Source organism: Trichosurus vulpecula, chromosome 3 (genome assembly GCF_011100635.1).
Source record: "Trichosurus vulpecula isolate mTriVul1 chromosome 3, mTriVul1.pri, whole genome shotgun sequence".
Lineage (NCBI taxonomy): Eukaryota > Metazoa > Chordata > Mammalia > Diprotodontia > Phalangeridae > Trichosurus > Trichosurus vulpecula.
In genome coordinates, this window is record NC_050575.1 from 80,712,542 (window position 1) to 80,740,042 (window position 27,501).

A 27,501-nucleotide genomic window follows, 5' to 3' on the forward strand; every position below is an offset into this window, starting at 1 on the left:
TATGAAAATGGGTTTGCAAAGGAATTTGGTGTTTTGTTTTTCCATGGCAGCAAATGTCAATACATTTGTGTCTGTCCAGATTTTAGTTCTGAAGCATGTCTGACTTTGTCCTGCCTTGGTCCTGCTGCCACGTTGAACTTTCTTAGCCATGTTTTCCCCTAAATCACCTGCAGTTGGACCCCAGCAATAGCCCTCTTTCTTGTTTGTGTTTTCCAGTGATGAAAAGGCAAGTTTTTTTTTCTTTGACTCTCCCTCCCCACCTAGGAAGGAAGTATTCTTTGGATATTGCACCAAGCATTATTTCTCTCTAGAACCATAAATGTTGAACTAACTCTGAGGAGTTTCAAGGCAAAGGTCACCGTCATTTTGAATCATATGGAATGGGAGAATGCTGCAAGACTCTCCCTCTAATTTGTTATGTGACCTTAGGGGGCAAGCCTCTTTACTTCTTTGCCCCTTCATTTCCTCATCTTGCAGATGAGAAGATTGGATGAGGTGAAATCTAAGGGTCCCTTCCAGTTCTAAAAATCAGTAATTCTTGATATCTTTTCATTTCTTCTGTTATGTCTTTCAACCTTTTATGTGACTGCTCAGGTGGTGTGACAACTATTAGGATTAGATGAGATTCAGTTAGCACAGGATTTTTTTTTGTTTCTTTTTAAAGATGATAGGCCATTAAGCCTTAATAGGGTGGTGGGAGTGGAGGGTGGGGAGGAGCAGGAAAAAGAGTTTTTCAATGAAAAACATGGTATCATACAAAGAAAACATATGAGCCAGCAACAGATGCTATTGACTAAGAACTTCTATACTATTTCCACAGTCTTAATCTTGAGGGTCTCATGAGGTGGTACTCCCTGATTAGCCTCAAATCCCACTTTTACAAAAGAATTCAACGATAAGGTTACATTATGATAACTTTGATGTGACCAAATACCACAAAATTAAGTAGGGAAGGAGAGAGAAGATAAAGACCAGTATGATAAGTAAAGCAGGGGATGGGGTGGGGGGTGGGGGAGGATCCTCATTAGCATATGTAGAAGAGAAAAGGTTGTATGCTATCCACTCAGGGTCTTTTTGCTGAAGGAGAATTGTGGAAGCCTATAGGATTTCCAAGATCCTCAGAAAATTGAATTTATCGTGGGCCTCTCTCAGCGACCCCTCCCATTTTTGGTGGGCTGCTGAATAAGTAGGGAATAAAATTGTACCAGATGTTTATATCCTGAAGTGGTTGAGCTACTCTGTGTATCTACAAAAACAGTGATTTGGGGGTGGGAGTGGGGGCCAAGAAAGTGGTAAGATTTAACAGAAATCTTGTAAGCACAATGCATCCTCATCTGGGATTAACCAGATATGTTCTAGATGGATCACCTAATTTTTTTCATGGCAGGTCTGAATGTCTATTAGGAAAGAAACTCCACCCCCAGTGAAATCCTATTGTGACTGAATTTAGCTGTTCTAAAATAGGGGGCAGGATCCCTTTAAAAGTAGGTCAATATTTGCCAGATCAGTGCTAGAAAGAGGCAATGCAGCTCCTTAGTCTGATTGTAGGGCAAGCAGGTGAGAGAAGCAAAGCACCACCCCCCACCCCTTCTATTTTCTGCCTAATCGTTGACAAGTCACACCCTGCTCTAACAAATGAGCCAGAGGAAGGCTTCTTTACCTCCCAGGTGAAAATTAATTATTGTTTGCAGGGTGCTTTGAGATCCTCCGATGAAAGCAGCTATAAATGCAGAAAGGGTTATTATGTTGAGACCAGTTATAATCTCCCATTTAATACTGGAAACTGCTTCAAGCTGAAATGCTGAATCCTGAAACTGAGGTTGCCTAAATATTACATTTCCTATAATTAATTTGAGCTTAAATTTCAACACAGTGACATGTTTCTTTTAAATAAAGTTAAGTCCTCTAAGGATGGATGAGTCTATATGGGTCTCAAGTTTCAGCTGGGAGCTAGACATTTTTCAGCAAGGAAGGGATTAGAGCAAATATATCACTGATTCCCAAAGGAGGAGAATAGTAGTACCTGCCTAGGCCTCTGACCTTTCATGGCCTCCCCTGCCTCAGAGAACAGTAGCTAAAAAAAAAATCATAAAATCTTATAATTTAATATGAACTAGTTTAGCCTACCACCAAATCCAAGAAACCCTTTTGTGGTATTTTTGACAGCTGATCCTCTGACCTCTGCTTACATGTGGGGAGTTTCTTTACCAAGAGTACCATTCTGTTGTTGGACAGCTTTCTTTTATTAGGACATCCCTTCTTGTGTTACCTTGAAATTTGCCCTCTTTTAGTGTCTATCTATGTAGGTCCTGGTTTTGCCCTTAGAGCAACAAGGTACACATTAATTCTTTCTTTTGTATGCCAGCCCTTCACATGTTTGAACACACAGGTTCATGACCCTCCTTTTTACCCCAAGTACCACTAACTGTCACTCAACATACTGGTTACCCTCCTCTGAATACACTTCATTTTGTCATTGTCCGTCTTAAAAAGTGGTACCTGGAACTGAACAGAAATCTGCAGTCAAAGAACCAAAACAGTACAGTTGGGCTTATTTCTGTTGATATGCACACCATATTCTTTTTAATATAGCCTAAAGACACAGGACATTTTTATTGTTGCATTATACTATGTTTCTATTAATATGTCCTAAAAGAGACCTTTTTTAAAAAATTGCTCCAAAGCTTGAACTTTTTTATATTATCTATGCCTAAGAGGCAGTTAGATGGCTCAGTGGATAGAATGTTGAACCTGGAGTCAGGAAGACCTGATTTCAAGCCTGGCCTTAGACATTTATTATCTGTGTGACCTTAGGCAAGTCACTTGGCCTCTATTTACCTTAATCCCCTGGAGAAGGAAATGGCAAACCACTCCAGTATCTTTGCCAAGAAAACCCCATGGATAGTATGGTCCATGGTGTCACGAAGAGTGGGTCTTCACAACAGCAACAAATGCCTGTCATATAGCACCTTACACACAGTGGCTATTTCACAAATGTTTTTCAAATTATAGCTAAAACCCCAAGATCAAATGTTTTTATGAACTGATACTAAGGCAGATCTTTCCTTTATTGTACTTATGAATTAGTTGAGTTCCTGTGAGAACATGGAGAGATACCAAGCTATAAGTTACAATTCCTGGATATGTCTATTAACAGGCTATGTGATACAGGGCAAGCCATGGGACGTTACTAAGCCTCAGTTTTAGGGTCCTTAAAGTTAAGTCTGTGAATTCGAGGGTTTTTTCATATTTCATGTTTCAATATGATTAGTTTCCTTTTTAGTCTAATGTATTTTACTTTATGCATTTAAGAAGGATCTAAAGAATTTACTAAACTGCCAAAGGTGTCAGGACACCAAAAAAAGTTAAAAACCCCTGGTCTATAAAGTGAGGGAGTTGGGTAAGATAGCTGCTAAGGACCACCTCGGTAGCACTCTAAAGTGCTGGAGATATTTATCACCACGACTTTATCTAATGACTTCTATGAAGACATTTAAATCCTAAAATGTGTATCATAGAATCTAGGAAGGCCAGACCTGTTATGAGACACACTTGTGAATCCCTACAGATGGAATTCAAACCAATCTCCACCACCATATTTTTACTGTTAAGAACCTTTCTCCTCAGAATAAAATCCCCTATGTTTTGGCATTCACAGAACAAGTTGGATCCAGCACAACCAGGGCTGGCTCTAGGCTGCTTCCTTGGTGTTTACCTTAGCTCCCTAAGCTGACCTATCTAGAGGTTGGTTGAAGACTCAGAACGCCTTGTTTCAAGCATGCAAAACCAGTGGCTATTGTATCCGTATGGGAGAGCAGATGATTCTTTTCCAGCCCAACGCTGTAATTTTATCAACTCTGGCTCAGGCAAACCTATATTTATAATGCTAATTAGGAGGGCACACATTTAATTTGGGTTGAGGACTGTTTGTATCTCCTGGAGCCTGATAGTCCGAGGATCAAACTGTAGCAGTCACAGGCAGATCAGGCCTTTATGCCTTTTCCAAGTATTTGAAACAGGGCTTACTCTTGCCAAACAATTTCTCTGTTGGATTTAAAAAGAAAGAGAGAGAGAGAGAGAGAGAGAGAGAGAGAGAGAGAGAGAGAGAGAGAGTATGCTGAATGTGCTATACCTCAGAAAACTTTGAGTTTATCTTCTGCCTGCATAATATATTTTGCTGTGTGCTGAGAAAACATGCCTCTTATGTTATCTAATTGTTTTCTGACACATTTAGCAACATTTCACACTCTTTAAAGTGACATTAACATTGCTGACAGTGGAGGTGCTTTCATTAGACAGGCTTTGAATTGTAGCCAGGATGCACCGCAGGTCCTCAAACAGGCTTGTAAAAGGCAAGAAAGGTATTATTTGGGAAAATAGGGACTTGGCCAACATTGCCCTGCTGAGGTCTCTTAATTTTGCTGAGTCGAGTCAACTAAAAAAAAATCTTATGAAAGGAGAACTTCACATAGTCACTTTATTTCCAGGGGCAGGCCATGGGCCTCTGTGGATGTTCAACGGGTAGGTTTGGGAAAGCCTTTAGTGCCACTATCAAGCATATTCAATTTAAAACATCTGTTTAGCTACAACCAAGTACAGTGCTATTTTAGACACAAATTTGCCATCACACCAAACACTAGATATAGGTTAACTGTGTTGTGAGTACACATAGCTTGGCATGGTTCTCTCTTCGCTTTTTACTTATTGTACAGTGAATTCTTCTCATTTCTCCCTTAATGAGTCCTTTTTGTTCGGTCATTTCAGTCGTGTCCTACTTTTCGTCACCCCATTTGGGGTTTTCTTGGCAAAGATACTGGAGTGGTTTGCCATTTTCTTCTCAACTGATTTTACAGATAAGGAAACTGAGGCCAACAGGGTTAAATGACTTGCCCAGGGTCACACAGCTAGTAAGTGTCTGAGATCAGATTTCAACTCAGGAAGATGAGTCTTCCTAGCACCACAGCCAATACTCTATCCACTGTGCCTAGCTGCCCCTAATGAGTCCTAGGAGCGAGCTTTTTTTTTTTTTTTTCAGGTAAGGTGTTCTAAATGATCCTTCAGAGAACGCTGTTTTAGAAGTATCTCCTTCCACCCTGGCTTCTAAGAAAGAGGGATGAGATTGGGTCATTCTTCCTCCCTTGAAGAAAACTGGACCCATGCCTCTCTGTAGTCTGTAGCCTGATAGAAAGGAAAAAAGAAAGCCAGGCTTAGTGACACTCTTGTGTTCCAAGCTCTCAGAGTCCTGGGATGCAGTATGGTCCAGTGGAAAGTTCAAGACCCACTTCAGATGTTTATCATACCTTGGACCTTGGACATTTTGCTTGACTACTCTGTTTCCTCAGTTGTCAAATAATGGGTTTGGATCAGATGACCATAAAGGTCCCTTCCAAGTCTAAAGCTATGATCTTCAAGCTAAGCGAAGAATTTTTTGCTGGGCCATAGTGAGGCCAGGTGACCTCAAGTCAGATACATATATTCTAGATTGTCAGACTACCTGCCTGTAAAATATATGAGAACCGTACAGTATTAGGTCTGGAAAGGACCATAGTAATGCATCCTTGTTTTGTAAGTGAAGAAATGAAATCCCAGGTTATTGAAGTCCAGAGAGATGCTGTGTATTATCTGAGGTCACACAGCTCATTAGCGGCACAATCATAAACAGAACTCCTTTCCCCGAGTCTTCATCTTAAGTATTCTTTCCACTCACAACATCACACAATTTTGTAAAGGTCTTTTAGGCATAAGACTGATTGAAAGCCAATATTCTTGGAAAGAACTCATTGGAGTATGTGGTTATTGTATCCATATGAGAACTGGACATGACACCTTTAGTGACAGTTTATGATTTTGAAAATACTTATGTCAACCAGCTTCGAGGGAGTTTTCTATTTTTTTCCCCCTAAAAAAAATCAACCTAATAGTCCCTGTCCTCAAGGAGTTTACATTCTACAGGGAGATTAAACATGTATAGAGATAAGGAAATATAAAGTTTAGAGGGATCTTTCTAGACTACATGTTTGTCAGTAGATCAGGTACCTATTTGTGTGAGGTAAATAAAATGTGAAGACTTCATAGGGAAGATATGTATAAATATATATCTATATCTATGCTAAGAAATGTTTAAAAATCAAGAAATAGGGAAATAGGGAAGTGGAAAAATTTTGAGGCAATGAGAGTCTGATGGCTCAGCCTCTGGGAAAGTTTATCCTGAAACTTTTTGTTCTTTCTTCTGGTTCTGGTTTGAAGATTTGCTCAGTAAGAATAGGGTCACTGTGACCTGCTTTCCTTTACTGTAAAAGTATTGTAAAAGAATGGAGAGGGTCTTCCCCTCCCCTTATCCTATTCTCCTTCTTTAGATTTATAGATGTCACCTCAGTTGTAATCATTAACTAAGGGAATGGGAATTGGAGTTTCTGTGCCTCCATTTCCTAGTTCTTTGTCTAGCTTTCATGCTCAGATTGTAAGCCTTCCTCCCAGCCAGTGGTGAGAAGGGTCCCAAGTGGGTGGGAATTCTCTTGTGTTAGGTATAATTATTGGCACTTTGCTTTTTGTAAAGTGCCTCCCTTCCTAGATCTGTTTGGCAGAGGATGCCCTATTCTCGAGAATTGAATAAAATTTATTTCTGTTCCCACCCTGAGATGGCTCCTTATTATAAATTTAATTGGTGAGGGTCTTTCATCCCACACACTATTCTACCATTTTTTGATAAATGCAAATGGCATTTATTTTTCTATAATTAAAATATAAAATGGAATTCTAGCATTCTATGATGTGCACAGATTCTTACTCTTTTTTTTTATTTTCAATTCATGGAACAAAACAAGTATTTCCATAACACAGTACAATAAAAAAGATGATTACACATGGAACTGCAAATCTTCCATGTACAACTTGCAGTTCCCTCCAAATATGCAACAACTTACGAGGTGAAAGTTGAGGTGAAATTTCTTGAGGCCTAGCCTGCTTCTCATTGGAGCTGTCCTAGGGGCCTTCCGCTTGTTGATTCAGTGGAATTGGCCTATAAGTGTCTACACTTCACTCAGGCCAAACTTTAGCACCTGGAGACCCGGTTTTTCCTGAAGTCCTGTCAAGTTATCTTAAGAGGACAACTGCTTTACCGCTTTTATTTTTGCTGTTCTGCATTCATTTTGTGGCAATTTTCTGTCTGTCTGGAGAAAATCTGGGGAGCCTGGAAATTTCTGACCTACTCTATCTACCTTCTTACCAGAATGCCCTCTATTCTACCATATCCTTACCATTTTTTCTACCTCCCTAGAAAGAATCATGGTATATGGGCCTGTGTATAGGGGAAAGGGAAGTTCTAGTTGATGGATAGCCATGACAAGTATATACTTGGATACTTTGAAGTAGAAACGCGTCTCTCTGTTTTAACAGGATCTATGATTTCATTGGTGTAAGAAGCTCCCAATGGAGAAGTTTGTTCTACCAGAGCATGCCTGCAACTGCTATACAAACTATAGTCTTAAAGCATCTATCTTAGTGCTCACTAGAGGCACAGAAAGGTTAAAGGATTTGTCTAGGGTTTTACAGCCAAAATGTGTTAGACATGAAACTTGAGTCCAAGTCTTTCTGACTCCAAGACCAACTCTCTATCCATTATTTCATGTTGCCTCTTATATATCCTGACATATATGTGTGTGTGTGTGTGTATATATATATATACATATATCGAGATATCTCTATCTGTCTATAAATTTGGAAGTGCTTGCTTCATGTAGCTCCAACCTTATATAGCAGGCTTCAAGAAAACATTGTTATAATGGCTGGCAAATAAAACATAAAATTCACCAAGTAATATCCAATTTCTGGCATAATCCCTTTTGCTTTTCAGGAAAAGTACTAGAACAGAAGGGAAAGGTTTGGGGATGTTTGGCTTTCTCAAACCTTTAACAATTCCCTTCCCATCACTTTACGTAATTAAAGATGATTGATAATAGGGTTTTAGAATTGTAAGGGAATTTGGAGATGATATAGTCTGTTGTACTCATTTTATAGATTTCATAGACTCCAGAGCTAGGTGAGACTTCAGAGATTACTTAGTCCAACCATTTTTGTGGGTGTGGCAATAGTGTCCCAGAGTGATAAAAATGACTTAAACAGGGTCATCTTGGGAGTAAAAGGTAAAGTCAAGATTAAAGCCCAGATCTTCTGACTTCAGATCTAATGCCTTCATCATTATACCACATGGCAAGAACTAAGCTGGGTGGATAGTCAATGCTAACTATCCCAATGCTGACTGTCTACTTAGCTTAGTCCTTGCTCTGTGATGTTGCACCTGCCATGCTATGACCATTTGTTGATTATCCAATAACTAAATTAGTGATCATTCGGTAACTATCTGACAACGTCTCATCCATTAACGAAATTATTTTTGTTGTTATTGAGTCTTTTCAGTCATGTCCAAATATTCATTACCCCATTTGGGGTTTTCTTGTCCAAGATATCAGAGTGGTTCACTGTTTCCCTCTCCAGCTCATTGACAGATGTGGAACTGAGGCAAACAGGGTTAAGTGACTTGCCCAGGGTCATGCCAGATTTTAACTCTGGTCTTTCTGACTTCAACTAGGTGGCCCAAAACAAAATTATACACTCTCTTGTACTGACTTCTATTGTTGACCCTTGTTTCTTGTTGTTTGATGTTACTTCTCCAAGTAAAACATAAGGTTATTGAGGTCAAGGAACATGTTGTACGCTGCCATATATTCCATAGCACTTATCACAAGACTAAGCATTCAGTAAATATGTGTTGGCTGGCTATAAGTTAAGAAGGCCTGTTTCATTATGTCTTAGTTTTCTAATGTATGCATTCAAGATGTTAATAGCATCATCCTATTTTAGAAAGTTTGGAAATATAAAACACTGTCTCATCTTAGAAAGGTTAGAAGATTTAATTAATGTTCATGGGGCACCTTGACATCCCTGGATAGGAGGTTATCTGAAGATCTATTGCTTTTGATAAACATTTATGTCATTGCAGATACGGTGGAGATTTCTGGCAATCTATAGCCTACAGATGTGAAAATAGCGCAAATTAACTTCTTTTCAATCTCATGAATATGAAGATTGCCACCATTATAAAACTATTGAAATCATATTATTTTAAAATAAACTTCACTCTCCATCTAGATCCTGATCTATTTTTGGTGTCTTCTAAAGTACCATGAGGCAGAGAAGATGCGATGTATAAACATGCAAAGCCTTGGTGTAATATGTTAACGATGCATGAATCTATTCAGGGAAAACCTGTGGGGACCCCATCGTTCTTGGATTCCAAAAAGAGAGTCTTTAAATTGGGGGCAGACCCAACACAAAGCTTTTCAATAAATTAGTTTTAACAGCTTAAGCAAAACTTTCTTCTTTGTTTTTTTTCCAATGGCTAGTTTGTAAAGATTTGTTTATCAAGAAAATGCTTAACTGGGTTTTGGGGATTTTCCTGAGTAGAAGTGAAGTGGGCAATTAGGTTTCTTGTTGCAAAAATTAAAAATAAGGTTATTTGGGGGTAGAACAAATTAAGTTGTTTTATAAAAACAGAGCTTTCCCTAGAGTGCAGCTTATCTGGTTGATTGGATTGCCTCCGGCAGCCTTTAAGGGGCTCTGAGAGAAAAAAAAAAATAACTGGCCAGATAATCCTAAAATATCAATGAAGCATATGTGTCTATGTATATTTGTATGCATGATTACATGGGTCTATTTATATATGGGTATCTATATGTCACTATACAGGGTGTCCCAAAAGTTTAAGTGCAGTTTTAATTTCTGTGTATATGTGCATGTAAGTGTATCTATAGGCATATATGTGTGTATACATGATACCTATATGTGTAAATATAGAAAGAGAAAGAAAGACTATAAAATCACATATATCCCAGTGGCAACTAGGTGGCACAATGGTTAGAGCACTGGATTAGGAAGGTCTGAATTCAAATCCAGCCCTAAACACTTAAGCTGCATGACCCTGTGCAAGTCACTTACCCTCTACCTCAAGTCTTCATCTGTAAAATGGGGATAACAGTAACCCCTTTTTGACCAGGGTTGTGAGGATAAAGTGAGATAATATTTATAAAGCACTCTGCAAACCTTAAAGCACCATATAAACGCTAGCTATCGTGGGTCCTCCCTTCACCAGTGTAACTCAATTCCTTCCCATTTGTTCATGCAGTTTGATGCTTGTCCCAACATACTTGTGGCAGTTCTCTGGTTCTTTTAACATGCCTTTATAGCACTCAGATTATCCGTCTCATTCTTGCGACCTCACATGGCAACCTTCTTTTCCAGTCTTCTGTGTCATCCTTAGAGGAGCATGTCTGACCTTTTCTAGTCCACACGTAGCCTGTACAGTCTTGAACGGCAGTGAGGATCCTTCACTGGGCTGAGATGCCCCCATTTCTCTAATGGGGGGGAAGGGGGGGCACTAGCTGATGGCCGCAGCACATCCAGTTCTGAAATGACTTGCCTTATGCTACTCAAACCCACCGAGAATCTTTCCATTACTTTTTGCATCATTCTATTTTTGATTGCCCTGAGATTGTGGTATTCCATGTATAGCAAACCTGCTGCCCTACTGAAAGGCCCTCCCTACTTCTGGGCTCTCAGGGACTGGATTCAATGACTAACAGAGATAGGGTTCAGTCTTTTTTTCATTGTTTTGTCCCATTGCATCTCCATCCAAGAGTACAACTCTAGGATTAGTCAGTCAATAAATACTAAGCACCTACTATATGTCAGGCCCTATGCTAAGTACTAGGGATGCAAAAAGAAGCAAAGATAGTCACTGCTTGTAAGACGCTCCCAAACTGAAGGGGAAGACAACAAGAAAATATGTACAGACAAGCTGTATAAAGGTTAAATAGGAAAAATCAAAAGAGGAAAATGTCTAGGATTAAGAGGGTTGATTGGGAAAGACTTACTGTAGAAAATAGGATTTTAGCTGGGATTTGAAGAAAGCTAGGGGAAGCCAATAAGCAGAGATGAGGAAGGAGAGCATTCCAGGCATTGGGGACAAGCAGAAAGAATGCCCAGAACTGAGAGATGGAATGTCTTGACTAATGGGATCCCTTCTAAAAAGTTATTTAATCTACAAAGTAGATGAGGTGTAGGACAGCTATTTATTTATTTCTTCTACCATCAAACAAGTGACTAAAACATGAAAGACCCCAAAAAACACGTCTTGACATGAAATAGTAACCCATTTCCGTCATTATATTCTCCCAGGAGATCAATGCTTAAAACATTAAAAAATGAAACATACATAGGACTACAGACCAGGAGATTCCAAACTCTTGAATTTACAAGATTAGCCACCCCCCAAAAAAAAACCAACCCGAAAAACCCCACTGACCTCAGAATCACTCTTCAGTCACCTGCGCTCAAAAAAAAAAAGGGAGAAGAGGCAGCTGGAGTTTGAGGCCCAATCTCATGCTCACCCAGACAACCCTGTGAACTAACTACAGTTTGCTCAAGGAGGGGGAGAGAAATCTCCTTCCCCTCGTCTTGGGAAGTCTAAGGAAGCTCTGGAAAGTCCTAAACCACAAGTTCTAGAGAGGAAGGGAGAATAAACATAATTATTCTCTCTCTCAACACACACACACACACACACACACACACACACACACACACACATACACTCATCTTAATATGTGCCAGGAACTGTTCTAAATCCTTTACAAATATTATCTCATTTAATCCTCACAACAACCCTGTGAGGAGGGTGCTATGATTTTCCCAATTTGACATTTGAGGAAACTGAGTGAGAGAAGTTGTATCTCACTTTAAGGTTTACTGAGTGGGCATATTTCATTGTCCAATGGCTAATCCTCTTTGATGAAACCCTTTCCCCTATAATGAAGAAGGGGACCAACTGAGGGGGTATCACATAAGAAGCTTCTGGTTCTGCGTGGCCCTTCTCAAGAGGCCCGATGGATGTCTCACTGGAAGCAGCTAGGATGGAGACTGTAGGAAATTACTCAGGTCAGAACACATCTGTCACTGCAAGTGGGCAGGACACAGGCACATCCTCAGTGGGATGGCCGCTGGGGTTCCCCAGGACTAGCAGCTATATAGCATTAATCAAATGGTCAGTGCTCAAATAGATCTGTGGTCTCATTGAAATGTATGGATTCTCCAGGTTTAGAAGTAGTAAGCAACCCATCCATATCTGCTCGGATCTCGTGAGACTTTTTTATCCTTGTCCTTCCATAAGTTCACCACAAGGGGGAGGGACACCAAAGTTGCCAACCAGGGGAATTACTTGATTCCTCTTGAAAATATTGTAATAATGAATAATAGTAACCGTAAGGATAGCTTGCATTTATATAGCGAGAATTATGTACCAAGCACTTTACAAATATCTTACTTGTTCCCCACAGCAACCCTGGGAGGTAGGTGCTATTATTATCCCTGTTTTGCAGGGCAGTAAACTGAGTCAGAGGTTACATGACTACCTGAGAGTCACACTGCTAGGAAGCATCTAAGGCTGGATTTGAACTTGGTTCTTCCTGAGTCTAGGTCCAGCACTGTGTAGCACACAGCCAATCCACGTGTCACTTACTTATCCCAGTCTCTCACCACATGTTCAGTCCATCTGCTTTTTCAATCACCTGTTTGTTTGATGATGTCCTTTATTCCATCTCTTCTTTATAGTTTTTTTTTAAACTGATGGTGGGGCAGCCTGCTTACACCTCCCACAAGTCCCTCCATTGTTCCCGGATGGATATTCATTTTTAATTTTTCAAAATATTTCATATCCCAAGATTTGCAGGCAAGCAACACCACCCATAGAATATGAGTATTAAAAAGACGAACCTTTGTTTCAAGGAGAAGTTTGGGGTCATGAAAGGAGTCTTGCAATTTTCCAGAGGCAACGCCATATAACATCCCTTGGGGAAATATTGACATTAAAGAGATGAGCTTTTGCGACAGCAAATAGATTGAGATCATCGAAAATGCTGTCCAATTGTGATCCAGCCAGACATCCTACCGAATTTAGCTCCTGTTACTGGAATAGAAGAGAGCTGTGGTTTCATCAGTGTGGAGGAGCTCCCAGTGTGGGAACTCCCTCTAACAGTAGCAAATTAATCCTGTGGAGTTTAGCTCAGGGTTTCACAGTTGAAAAACTTCAGGGAAGGTATTTGAACCCAGGTTTTCCTCATTCCCAGCCCAGTTGCTATCTCTACTACACCAAACTGCTTCTGTGTCCTCCTAATGTGTCCTTAGAATTTTCCATTGGAAACCAAAGAGCTACTCGAAGATGTGACAATATGACATAAATGAAAACATATGTATGTGAAGTCTTCACACATCACAGCCTAAGTTCGGCAGTGCACCTGAGCAGCCGGAAACAAAGGACATTTTCTGCACTTTAAAATCCTTGTTTGCCGGATTCATTAGGGTCCCTTCGGTTGTGCTTTGTGATTGAGGCTAGAAACTCACTTGCTTCAGGCTATGTTTTTTTTTTTCTTTTTTTTTTAATTGAAGAAGTAGGACAAGAAATTGAATATCTCCACTTCTCCATATGCTGGGGTTGAGAGTTGATATGTTGGACCCCTCCCAAAATCCCAGCCTGGACGTGGGGTGGGGAGACTGGGGTGGAGAAAAGAAATGACAAGTAAGCTTGTGAGGGATCTTGAGATCTCTCTCTCTCTTTTTCTCTCTCTCTCTCTCTCTCTCTCTCTCTCTCTCTGTCTCTCTTTCTCTCTCTCTCTCTCTCTCTCTCTCTCTCTTCCTCTCTCTCTCTCCCTCCCTCCCTCCCTCCCCTCAATCTCTGCCTCTCAATCTTTTTCCCTCAATCTCTCTCAATTCCTCTCTCTCAATCTCTGTCTTTCTGTCTCTGTCTCTCTCAATCTCTCTCTCAATCTCTCCCTCTCAATCTGAATCCCCCTCTCTCTTTCTCTCTCTCTCAATTCTCTCAATTCCTGTCTCTCAATCTCTGTCTCTCTCTGTCTCTCTGTCCCTATCTCTCTGTCTCTGCCTTCTGTCTCTCTCCCTCAGAGAGAGAATGAAGTGGAAATAATGAGGGGACCAACCAGATCCTAACAGTAAGAGTCAGGCTGGTTAGGTTAAATTCATCTACTTGAAGGATCACCTTAAGGTTAGGCTTCACTCTGAAAGGCAGTGTGATATAGTAGAAAGTATGCGGTATCTGAGGTCAAAGGATCTGTGTTTGAATCCCACCTCTGACACTTAGAACCCATGTGATCCTGGACAAGTCATTTAACCTCCATGGGCCACAATTTCTTTATCTGTAAAATGAGGGGGTTGCAAAGATAACCCTTGAGGCCCCTTCTAGCTCCAACCCCCTGGGAAGCAGTATGGGCTGAATGTGGATCCTTGAGCAACGAAGTCTCCTCGTGAATGAAATGTTTTAAGAAGATGAATCTGGTTAGGGTGTGCAAAATTGACTAGGAAGTAGGAAAGAAACCTGAGCCAGGGAATCTAGCTGGGAGGCCACCCTCCTGTGGCTTCTCACTGTATAATAGCACCACGTGCATTTATGATAGTACCTCTGGCAGAACCTCTCTGGGCCACAGTCTACTTTGATGATGGGGACCTCACACTGCCTTGAATTTTTATGCAAGTCAGATAAGAAGCCTCGTTGCTCTCCTGTAATCAAAACCAGACAGTCGTCCTAGAATTTGGTGTCTTTTCTGAAGAACTTTCCTGCTGATTTAAAAGTGTAATTTAAGGGGCAAGGAGGATTGTATTTTCAAAGAAACAGGGAATGCATAAAATGAGGCAAAGAAATGTCTCAGATACTGAAAATATATCTATTCTCTCCTATGTTTCACCTGAACTACGCTCTGTAACCTCGAGAGATTTTGGCTCTGTCTATGCAACATTAAAACATCTGTAGGGAAAGTGAAAAGTCATCTGGAGGCTTCATTCACACAATGCCAAGTATTGTGGAAACATCTGGCTCATTGACTGAATTTTTCACTTTTCAACCAGATGTTTGGCCTTGTGTCAGCATAGCCTTTGTGAAACACCAGTGGCTCTGTGCTAGTTTCTCTAGAGATCAATTTGACCTTGAAAGAGGTCATATTTTCACATGGATGAAGTTATTCATGAACAATTTCTTCATCTCTCACCAGGCAGAGTAGATTTTTTTTCATTTCTCACATCAATCATTTCTTTCCTTTTTTTTTTTTCAAGAAATCATCTTCAAGAAAATAAAAAGAACAAACTGTGGATAATGCCGGGACAAACCTGTGTTCTGGACATGTTTCATTCCCTTTTCTAGACAGGCTTCTCCAATATATTCTAGGATAGTTCCATAGGGCAAAGAAATATGTGCATTCTACTTTTCTAAGGTCCCTCCTAGATTTAAATCTTTTGCTCTTTTGACATGTCCTTCTTTAGTGGTGAGCAATTAGAATTTCATGAGATAATCGAACTTCATCAGATTTAATACAGGATTCAGTCAGAGTGTGCATTCCTCTGCCCCTCCCCATTTCTTATCGCTTTTTCCACTCATATAATCCTCATCCTTGACAACATGTGAAAAATATGAGCATGACTTACACATTTTTGTATCTCCATGAATGAAAAAAATGATCCAGTTACTTTGAAGTACATTTGGAAACAGATCCAGAAAGTTTCACACTACTCTAAGCCAACAACTGTTTTCAAATCCCTATTCAGAGTAGTGGGGATTTGGGAAGTGAAGGAGAGAAGGAAATGCAGTAGATTGGCCTTGGGGTGGTACAGATATTTCATGCAAATGAGAATCAGTTTAAGAAGCAAAATGATGCTTTAAGAGAGACATCACTCTAAAGAATGCAGACCTTACTGCTATTGGCATATCCTGATTTCCACCCGGACACCACTGATCCCTATCAAGAATAGGTAAAGTTACCAGGTAGCCTATGGACCAGCCACGAGGAGGCTTGTCTCTAATGCTAATTGTAGGAGTTGAAAAAAAAAAATAGTAAACCATCATTAATTTGGGACCAGAAAAAAATAGACCTTAAATTAGCCATTTTTGGATCATTCCCTATTTTTATTGGAAGGGCATCAGGGAATCAATCCAATCATCTGGATAGCTGCTTATGCCTTGAATTGTGCATATTAAAAAATAAAAAATAAAAACTAAGAAGAATGTCACTTTAATGAGATTTTAGTATATTTGCATATATGTGTGTTAAACAAATCTATTAAAGCTGCCCCATCTGCTGTGCACCCTGTAACCTTTGAAATACACCCGAGGGCCATGCCACCTTAAGTGGTTTTGCAGGAAATGGAAAGCAAAGAGAAACATGTTAACTTTCAGCTTCTGCCGCTGTACTTTGGAACCTGTCTGTATCTGTGCAGATGGTCTCTGTCAGTTGGAACAGTCACAGGGGGAAAAAATGTTAGCATAATTGGACAAAATTAGAAAATTACATAGCGAATACAGTACAGGATAGCAGTTGATTGGGACAGATCTGTGGATTGAGCAATATCACCGTTCACAGTAGGTCCCAGGGCGCAGAATTTAGGGAGTAACAAAGGCATGCTCTTTTCTGGAAGCAGAGGGGCAGGGGAATCACAGGAATCAAGCTAGCTTGCGATATACATAGTCTCAGTGCACTCTAGTAACCCCAGTGCTTTCGCTGTTCTTTGTCTGTATTTGTACAAATTAAAAAGCAGTTCTGTCTTGTACTCTATGAAATGAATTCAGGCTTAACGAAATTTCAAAAAAGTTCATGTGAAGAATGATTTCACAGCAACTATCATATCAGGCTCTTAGAAAACTTGAATTTAATTCCATCTCAGTCGCTCAAAGGAATTTAAAAATTGGCTTCCAGCCATCCCAGTTGTACAATATACTCAGTCTCAGATATGCCCACAATAATACAAACTTTGAAACTTATCAATTGTCTAAGTTAAAATTTGTTCCTGGCTAGAACCTTGCTCTTAAGTAGGCGTCAACACTACTTAAGTTCTGTTCCAATGTCTCTGACTTTGGAATCCCCAGGTTATGTTCAATGGTTTTGAATAAGGTAAATAATTTTTCTCTCGAGTGACTACTTCTGACATCATAACACAGTTGCATCATGGGAGAGGGCAGTAGCGGGAGATTGTAGCTTAGATAAAGGGATTTCCAAATTTTTATGTTTATTTTTAAATCTCAGAAAACATGCCCATGAAATCTTACCCTGCCTGGAATATCCTTTTTCTCTCCACCAAATTCTTCACATCCCTCAATTCAGTTAAATTCCATTCATTTTAACAACAATTTATTCAATGCCTGCTATAATAAAGTCAGGTCCTCTGTGAAGTCTCCCTATAGTCCTAGTCTCCATCACTCTCCCATTCTCTAAATTCCTATAATGAAGATTGTTATTATTCTTTCCCCCACCCCCTCCTTCCTAATTACTTAAAAGCCAACAATTTATTTAGACTATCCCTTAAAGAAGAGAGATGCTTGGAAGAAGCCCTTCATTCAGTGATATCAGTGAGCTTGGGCCAGTGGGATGAAGTAATAATTCACATTCTGGAAAGTTGGCCTGGAAATTTGGCAGCACGGGTGTAATTATTATTAAAAGCAACAACAGTAATAACACCCCAAATCTGCGTAGTGCTCTTAGGTACACTGAGTGTTTTCATCATACCAGGGCTATGATCTTCAACAGTTATATGCACACTAAATTTTAGTAAATCAAATCCTATTCACTCTTAATTGACATGATTTCAGGGATACTTTATCTTCATTTATGGTTGTCCTTCACTGGACAGAGGCTTCTAATCTTTTTAACTTTAAATATTTTTGCCTTCCCATGTCTCTGTCATCTTGGAAATCAATGAATGAAAAAGCATTTATTAAGAATTTACCATGTGCCAAGCACTATGCTGAACATTAGGGATACAGATGGGAAAAAAGACTGTCTCTGCTTTCAAAGGAGTGGAGGACATAAAAGGCAATGGGGAAAACAACATAAAATGCCAATCATGTGTAAGCAAACACTGAAATGTACTAAAAAAGCTTATCATTTAAAAGAAACTATTGCAGGAGAACCTCTGTAAGAAACAATTACCCTGCCCTCAAAAGTAATCTCATTTACAAATTTTGTGTCGTATATATGGAATTTCCTTAAATGGGGAATACCTGTAAGAAGATGATTCCTTGAGGGACAGGTAGCTTTCTAACCTTGGTGCTCAGGAGGAACCTCATTCATTCATAATGCACACATTTATACAGACTTAATGTATCAGACACTGTGCTAGGCAATAGGTACAAAGAGAAAAACAAATAGCTCTTGGTTTAAAGGAACTTTCATTCTACTGGAGGAAACTACATAAATATAGCTAAGTAAATACAAAGTAATTTTGGAGGAGAGCACTAGAAGTGGGTGTCATCAGAAGTTTGCACCTGAGTTGAGTTTTGTCAGAAGCTATGAGGCAGAGGTGAGGAAGGAGCATACTCTAGGCATAGAGGCAGTGTCCCCCTTTTGGGTTTTCCCCCCATTCTTCCTTCCCCATGCTCTTCCTTCTCACCACCTCCTACCTTCCTTCTCTTAGCTTTGGAGCCATGAGTTGCTGTGGCTGGCACATTTTCATAGTTGCAGAACTTAAAAAAAAAAAAAGTTTGGGCAACTGAGAGGTTTCATAGATGTACGAATAAAGCAAGTGAAACTGTACCTTGTGATTATCTTTCCCTGGTAATTTGGCTGCCAGGTGTTACAAACCACATGAAAGGAAAAGTTGGGGATGTGCCCAGAGGGAGAAAGGGGTAACCATCATCTGAGATCTCTCAGGAGCATCCCGTTTCCTGGCTCCTCCCTCTTCCTTGTTCCACTTAGCAATTTTTTGCATGTTGTCTCACTCATTAGATTGTGAGCTCTTCGAGGACAGGAACAGTGTCTTTGTCTTTTTTTTTTCTCCCTAGGGCTAAGCACAGTGCCTGGAATGGTGGAAACCATAGGGAATTAAGTGTGGCCAGTAATTTGAGGTGGGCATTAGTTGCGATTCCTCTTCCTAATCCGTTTTCACTTGATCTTACCTTGCCTAACCCGGGCAGATGGACTGCCGTGCAGCATGTCATGTTGTTTCTGAAATGACAGACGCCACTTCCTCTGGTATAAGTTTACACATTGGACTACTTCTAATAACACCTGCAGCGTTTCAGTGGACCACAATTTTTTTTAAACCTTTCTGTTTCTAGCCAATTTCAGTATAACTTTCTGAATATTATATCATTACATTCATTGCTGACCTTTGATCCCTCTGTCCTCTTTCCCAGGTCGTCCCATTCCACCTACATCCTCGTCTAGCCTTCTCCCATCTGCTCAGCTGCCTAGCTCCCATAATCCTCCACCAGTTAGCTGCCAGATGCCATTGCTAGACAGCAACACCTCCCATCAAATCATGGACACCAACCCTGATGAGGAATTCTCCCCTAATTCATATCTGCTCAGAGCATGCTCAGGGCCCCAGCAAGCCTCCAGCAGTGGTAAGGAAAAAGCAAACACATCAAGTTTGGATGTGTGATTGTTTGTGTATGTCTGTCATATGACTATTTTTTTTTTTTGCTCAGAAGTTTTCGAAACAAGGGGGTGGAAGGAGGGGAAATGTGGCAGGGAGTAGAGGGGAAAGACATTCCTCATTATGAGGCATTTCATTTTCAAGGCAAATGACATTTATTTCCCCCTCCTTCATTTCACTCTAGATAAAGAGTTCTTAACCTGGGGTCTACAGATCCTCAAAGGGTCCGTGATTGTGGAAAAGGAAAAAAAAAATCTTTATTTCAATATAATTGATTTCCTTTGTAATCCCGTGTGTTCTATTTTTGTGTGTGTTTGAAAACATTAAACTGAGAAGGGGTCCATTGGCTTCACTAAACTCCTAAAGGGGTCTATCTATGATCCCTCCTAAGTAATGGTTGAGAACCTCTCGTCTAGAGGATTTTTGTCAGTAAAGACTTAAAGAATGCAAAAACTACAAGTATGTCTTTGTTGTTGAAGAGGCTTTATTAATCCCAATGAGGGTTGGTGGCCTCCTTGGATGGGAGGAATTTCCCCAGGCCTCTGCATAGAAGCAGGACTATCTCAAAGGTAGAACACAGAAGTGGGCTGTTAAAGTTGAAAGCTGAGTTTGGTATCATTTCTATTATGATCCCACTTGAGGGAACACCAGTGCCCTTCCAGTACATGTGTGTATAAGGTGCCTTCGTTTCATAATGGGTGACATCTGACTTTTGCTGCCTCAGTTGTTAGGAAATTTTACTCTCAAAGTGCATCTAATTGATATGGTCCTTGAGTACTGTGCCAAGTTTAAAGGGACCTTTCCAGTGATTCATGCTTATGTGACATTGATTAGATTTAATACACGGATCATGTGGCATAGTGGTAAACATCTCCCTCACACTCACAATTAGGTCTGTGGTTTTCAGGTAACAGGCTGTGTGTGGAATAATGGAAAGAATACTGGTTCTGGTGCTGGAGGTTGTGGGTTCAAATCCTGCCTCTGACACTTATCACCAGTGGGACTCTGGGAAAATCATTTAACCTCTCTGTACCTCAGATTTCCTCACCTGTGAAATAAGTGAGTTGGATTAAATGACCTCCGAGGACCTGCCTAGCTCTATTACTATGACAGAGTAAAAAACTTAAAATGTTAAACTTTAAATTGTTATTTGTGATGAATATAGACCTCCAAACTTAATATATCTTTCCCCGCTACCAAAGCTCAAATAAATAGAAACCTTGAATCAGTTTAACAGATTGGTTTTGAAAATTAAGACTAAGCATATCTGACTCTGATAACTGAGATTCAATAAATAGTCAACATGGTCAGTTTCTAGCTGTCACCATCAAAATGATGCCTTGATTAGGCATAAAGCCAACAAAAATACCCCTCAACAAGCTCCAACTGTATACACATCCTAAGAAAATAAATTGTTCACAATGCTATCTATAAGAAAATAGTCTAGATGGTGCAGAGAGATGAACTGTCCTCTCTTATTCTGCTGACTAAAAACATCTGGCCAGAGTGAAATACGATGTTTGTGCTCCCTTGATACCGGTATCTGTTGGCCTGAGATCTCTGGGACCAGAATGACCATTGTAAAGGCATCTGAACTAATTTATAGACAAACCTTCACATGTGAAGATCCTGTAACTTCTAGGAGAGAACTCTGCCTGTCCCCAACAATTCTGATCATGAAAAAGCCTTCTTTGTGCTTCTTCCTGAGGCCAGCATCACCTGATTTTTCCTATAGAAATCAGGTCCACCAATGCTCTAGAGATACTTTTGTATGTTAGCCACCTGTCTCTAGTACTTCGATGGAATTTTTTTGAGCCACACTTTGGGAGAGTCTCATGGAAATGATGTCTTGTCCTTTTTTTTCCTCCTATATTGATGCTGGGGACCTCAGCTTTTTCTATAACTTCTGAATTGGTCACTCAAGAAATTCATCTCTCACCTTTACCTTCAAAGTGTTACCGGGCAATAGGAAACAGAAGGCTCTGCCAAAAGCATGGCTTAATGAGATTACACTTGTCATGGAAAGGGGTGCTTTGGCTTCATGCATGAGCATATGTCACTGTTGGCCTCAACATTTACAATTAGAAGAGGCCACCCAAATGAATTTAAGAGGACCCCTTCTGGGCATGAAGTGACAGACAGCCACTCATGATAGCCATGCCCTTCCCAATAGCCAGTCCTGATATATTTAGTAAACTCGTATTCTTTTTTTTTAAATTACCTAATCAAATCTTTCATCAAATGAGCAATCCATTGTTGATATTATGAAGGCCTTTAATCTACCATAAATCTTTATTAGAACTCATCAGAGCTTCTAGTTGGAGAGAAATGTGATTATAGCACTCTTAAAATGACATTACATCATTGGGGTGATTGGTTTATCATTTGGAGAAGAGACATCAATCATAACTAGCATAACCACACAGTAAATGAATTCAACCTTTCTACCACAGAACAATGACACTGTAATTGCTCAAAATCAGGCTTAAAATGGAATCGGAAAATGCTCTTTCTTCAAATATGATGTTAACTTAATGGAATATATTATGAAAAATCATGTTTGAGGAAATTCTATATAATTAAAAATATGTGGAAATATATTCCTTTTTTTCTCTCATTAGAACTTGATTTCAGTTGCAGAATCATTTTTGTGCTGCAGAGATTATGTTGCATTTAATTGAACTACCCTCGCTGATGTTTTTCTGCCTTTCATTCTGTACTGTGTAATCGGGATGCATATTGTATTATGAAGGACAAGAGGCTGTTGAAATGAGGTGCACCTGCTGATAGCTTTTTAAAAACAGACAATTATTACAGAGAAAATGAGACTTTTTCAAAGCTATATCCTTTTATGCATATAAAGATACCAGAGTAAAGATGATTTCCATAAGAGAGGTCAGTTCATCTCTCTGCACCATCTAGACTATTTTCTTATAGATAGCATTGTGAGCCATTTATTTCCTTAGGATGTGTATACAATCGGAGCTTGTTGAAAGGGGTATTTCTGTTGACTTTATGCCTAATCAAGGCATCATTTTGATGGTGACAGCTAGAAACTGACCACACTGAATATTTATTGAATTTGAGTTATCAGAGTCAGATATGCTTAGTCTTAATTTTCAAAACCAATCTGTTAAACTGATTTAAGATTTCTATTTATTTGAACTTTGGTAATGAGGGAAGATATATTAAGTTTAGAGGCCCACACGCATTCCAGATGACAGTTGGACACAATTACCTCTCCTGACCCTATTGTTCAACACACTTAGTTTCGGTGGGCACTTGGCTGAGGGCTCCTTCGTGATCCAGCCAGACGGGACGCTGTTCAGAATACGTGGCTCTGGCTTAGCTAATGTGAGAGCAAATGCCGTTGTTTATTTTTTTTCTCTCCTCTACACAATATTTTTGGGTTAGGATATGCTGGAGATTCTATCAAGATGTTCAGCTCTTTTCTTTTTACTTTTTTAAATTAAATTCTATTTTTTTGATTTACAAGCATTTATTTTCTCTCCCCTCCTCTTGCCTCACTTAAAGAAAAACAAAAAATAAAATAAAGTAAAATAAAACCTTTATAAGAAGGAAGCATAGTGACCCCAGCTTAGGAGTATCTTAACTTTGGGAGTGATTTCTATCATTGGCTTTTTTGGATAATCTGTTTCTGAAGAAATGCATAATGTAACAGAAAGAGTGTTTTATGTGAAATCAAAGGACCTGGGTTCTAATCCCAGATCTGTAATTTACTACCTATAGGAGCAAATTTCTTAATCTCTTTGGGACCCTCACTTTCTTTAACTGAAAAAAAAATAAGGGAGCCTTAAATGACCTGGGAGATCCCTTTTAATTCTAGATCTCTGATCCTATGAACTAATATCATTTAATTTGATAAATGGATATTTCAGGAGTAGAATATTTTGAATCATATTTGAAATGAAGTTTCCTTTTTTCTGTAGAACCACTTATGGCCTACTGGTATAAGCAATTAACTGGGAGTTAGCCTGGGTTTAATGGTAAATCATTTCACCTGTCTTGGTCTAAGTTTAACTCATCTCCAAAATGAGTATTTTGGATCAGATTATGTCAAAGCTTCCATCTAGCTCTAATTATAACAGTAGTAGTAGTAACAGTAGCTGACACTTATATAACACCTTAAGGTTTGCAAATCACTTCACATATATCGTCTCATTTGATCCTAACAACAACCCTGGAGGTGCTATAATTATTCTTTTTTTTAGCAGAGAAGGAAAGTAAAACCAACAGAGGTTAAGTGACTTGCCCATGGTCAGAGGCAAGATTCCAACTCATGTGTTCAGGATTCCCAGGTCCAGCATTCTATCCACTGTGCTACACATATTCCATCAGTGCTTCTTAAACTTTTTAAACCCACAGTTTAAAAAGTGATGAAGGGGTCATGAGTGGAAAAAGTTTAAGAAGCCCTGAGTGTCATATCATACAACAATTAATATGGCCTCTTGTTCAGCTAGTTAAGAATTTTGACTTGTAGTGGTTCTTCACCTGTTAGTGACCTTACTCTCTGAAGAATTCTTGGTTTAGGGGGTTCATCTTATCATCTCTCTCCCTCAGGGAGGCAAAATAAAATTATTACCTTGCATTATTCAACCCATATGCTAGACAGAAATTGTTTCAGATTCTCTGTTATTCCTTGACATCAGTGAAACACCCCTTTTTGAGATGTGCCATACACCTCTTCTTACACATTGCAACTTATGATGCCTGGTGTTCTTGGTCTAAAAAAGACAAAGCAATCATCAACTACGTTCAGTAGGAAACTTGAAAACTTCCCCAAAGTAAAAGCAGAACCTTATTGTTATGACTATCATGGGAAGTAATGTAATACAGAAGAGTCAGAAAACCTGGATCTGAATCCTGGCTGTAGTTGAGTGACCCATGGTGAGTCACCCAAAGTCTTTGACCTTAGTTTTGATGTCCACAAATTGAGGGGGTTGGATTGAGTGATTTCCAAGGTCTTTTTCAGATCTAATTTCATTGCTAGTTATTTCCCATGTCTAAGGCTCATTCTTTGGAGCCAAGGACTAAAATCTTGTAGCAGCAAGTATCCTAAACCTTAGTTTACTTTGATCTTAGAGAAAATTAGCTAGTGCTATAGTGAAGCAATATATTATTGGAAATAAAGTATTATGTTCTCCCTTGTTCCCCTCCTCTATAACCTCTTCCTTTGACACCACCATCGCCCTAAATCAGTGGATTATTTTTTGTGACCTTCTACAGAGCCACATTAACCAAACCAGCATTTCTTATATTCAGTAATGTAATTTGAGTCCCTACGTAATGACTCATCTGGAAAAATCACCTGGAACTTCCCTTTGGCAACATAATGAAGAATTCTGCCACCTCCTAGGCTTACTAGGGGAGAAAATATGGCAGCATTTATATTGCAATCCAGAAGCACTGGCTCGCCTTATTTCTTCCTTAAATAAAACATCGTTTTAGTTATTTAGGAATCTAAATAAAGGTTTTTGAATCACTCACTAGGTAGCCCCTTCTTCAGTTTGCCAGGAAGATGTCACCTTAAGCTAGAAATGAGAATCAAAACCAATGATCCATGTGCTAGGTCCATGGGTGTTGCCCAAGTGCCAGAAGAGCCATGGGCCTCCCTCATTCAAAGGGATTATGGGTCCTTTGCCTTCTAGGGGGGAAAAAAGGAATTCAGTCAGGTAATCATCTCAAAATCCATGTGCGACATGAAAATCTGCTGGTGCTTAGTTATACAGAATGATGTGTTTAGTTTATCATTTTAGTTGTGTCATCATGAAAGGAAGTTTTCCATATAAGCAGATTTTCCAGATAATTTGAGCATTTTGCTTTTTGATTTTACTGAATCTGTGATTCCAGTGGTGTAAGGTGTTCTCAACTAAGAAACAAACTTCTTTTACAAATGCAGATTGGTCTTATATTCTCTGGGCCTTATATTCTTAGAGTTAGTTACCTGGGTCAATGAGAAGTTAATTGAGTTGGTCAGGGTCATATAGTCAGTATGTGTCACTGGTGGCATTTGAACCACAGGAACCCAGGATTTCCTAGCTTTGATGTCAGCTTCATATGTACGATACCATATGCCACATGCATATGTATGCATATATACACACACACATACATATGTGTATGTGTATATATACATATGTATGTATGTATAATTTTTATGAAAATATATTTTTAAACAAAGCATATAAATAAGATTTTAGACTCTAGAACCAGGAAGAATCACTGAGATCATAGGATCTAACTTTCTCATTTGACCAAAAAGAAAAATGAGGAAACCGATTAAGCAATTAGAACTCTTGAGAAAGATGAAAAGCTAGTTTAGTGGGAAGCTAGGGAGGGGTTGGTGTAAAAGAAAAGATCTAAGAGGTTGTAATCAGAGATGTGAGGGGATTTCAGCAGTAGAACTGTATTTAGTGTTGATATGATCAAAGGTGTGGCCTTGCTGGTATGTGGGTGAAGTAGATGAGTAGAAGGGAAAGTCCCTGGGGTTCAGTTGCTCAAAGAACAGAGCCAATATTTTGTATATTGGAGATACTAAGGATGTTGGCAGGGAAAAGGGAGAGTAAAGGGCCAGATAAAGAAGTCATCCAGAAATGTGGGAAAGTATTTTGGATTCTAGCAGATAAGGTGAGATGGTGAGAGGCTAATATGCAGGGTGTCCCAAAGGTCTTTAAGCTTTAAAACTACAATAAGCCTTTTGGGACACTCTTCATAAAAGATAGTATGTGGGCTTCAAAGGAGAAGATGCTGTCAGGTGATAGTGGTAGAACCATGATTCAGAAGCTGGAGTGAGGAGTAAGGAATATGCTATCCAATATGTCTGTATAAATGGAAAGAAAGCTAGATTTCACTGTGGCCAGAGAAGGGGCATTCATGGTAAGGTCAAGAATGAGGATGATGATTGTGGCAATAATAGCTTGCCATTTAAATCGTTTTTTATATAAGTTATGATGCCTCATGGTATAATGGAGATCTAGACTATGCTCAAGGTTCAAGTTTTATGTCTAACATGTACTAGGTATGTGAACATGGGTCATCTAGCCTCTCAGGTAAGACAGGACAAGGCAGTAAGCATTAATTTAATACTGAGTGTGTGCCCAAAATTGTGCTAAGCCCTAGCTTTTCAAATACTAGCAAAAAGAATGACAGTCACTACCCTCAAGGAGCTTATGTTGTAATGGGGGAAGACAATAAGAAAAATGCAGTTAAAAAGTGGGAGAAGTGGCAGAGAAAAAGGTTCCCACTGAGGGGCATGATGGAAAAGTCTGGAAAGTCATAGGCAGTCAAAGGCGAAATACAGGTTACTGGCCTTGGCCTCTCCACAAAATGAAGGCCCCAAGAGGAACTTATCAATGGGAGAATGGGACTAGCATGGTCAAGGTCCAGGGCAAGAATGACACATGGTGGACTGATGTTCTAGAGTAAAGAGGGCCCAGATTTCTAGAGTTGAGGATTCCAACTGGAGCCAAGCTCCTGAAGGTAGAGGGAGGGTAGGGTGGGAGAAGTAGGGAGGAGGAGATATCAGAAGAATCCCCTCCCCCAGGATTAGTTCCTCCTTAGGAGCTTGGCTCCTACTAGAATCCTGTGGACTGAGCTTACCTAATGGACTGACTGCTGTGTAATACATAGGTCCATCAGGCCCTGAGAGTTCTGGTGTTGTACAGTGGGAAGAGGCCTGAACTTTCTTGTTAAACTTGGAACCATGAGGACATGACTTTGAATGCTAGCATTGCCCCCTAGGAACTGGATGACCTTGGTCAAGTCACTTAACTTCTGGGACTCAGTTTCTTCATCTGCAAAGTGAAAAAGTTGAACTAATGACCTCTGAGGTCTCTTCTTCAATCATACAGCTTTCTTTCTTGACACAGTCAATTTGAAACATCACTTCTGTAGATAGATTCACTGATAAGTTGTAGTGGGGAAGAGATCCCACCCTTGCAGTAATGATTGCAGGTAACAGGGATGAAGGAAGCTAATGGGGTAAGAGCAAGTTGGAGAGGC

The 27,501-nt window shown here is 39.6% G+C and overlaps 1 protein-coding gene across 1 annotated transcript in view; it reads left to right on the forward strand.

Annotated features, from left to right (window-relative positions):
• TENM2 (teneurin transmembrane protein 2) overlaps positions 1-27,501 on the forward strand; it is a 1,009,006-nt gene that overhangs the window by 621,857 nt on the left and 359,648 nt on the right. The window contains exon 3 of the mRNA XM_036751277.1: positions 19,238-19,447. Coding sequence (XP_036607172.1) covers positions 19,238-19,447 — 210 coding nt within the window. The remainder of the gene's footprint in view (positions 1-19,237; positions 19,448-27,501) is intronic.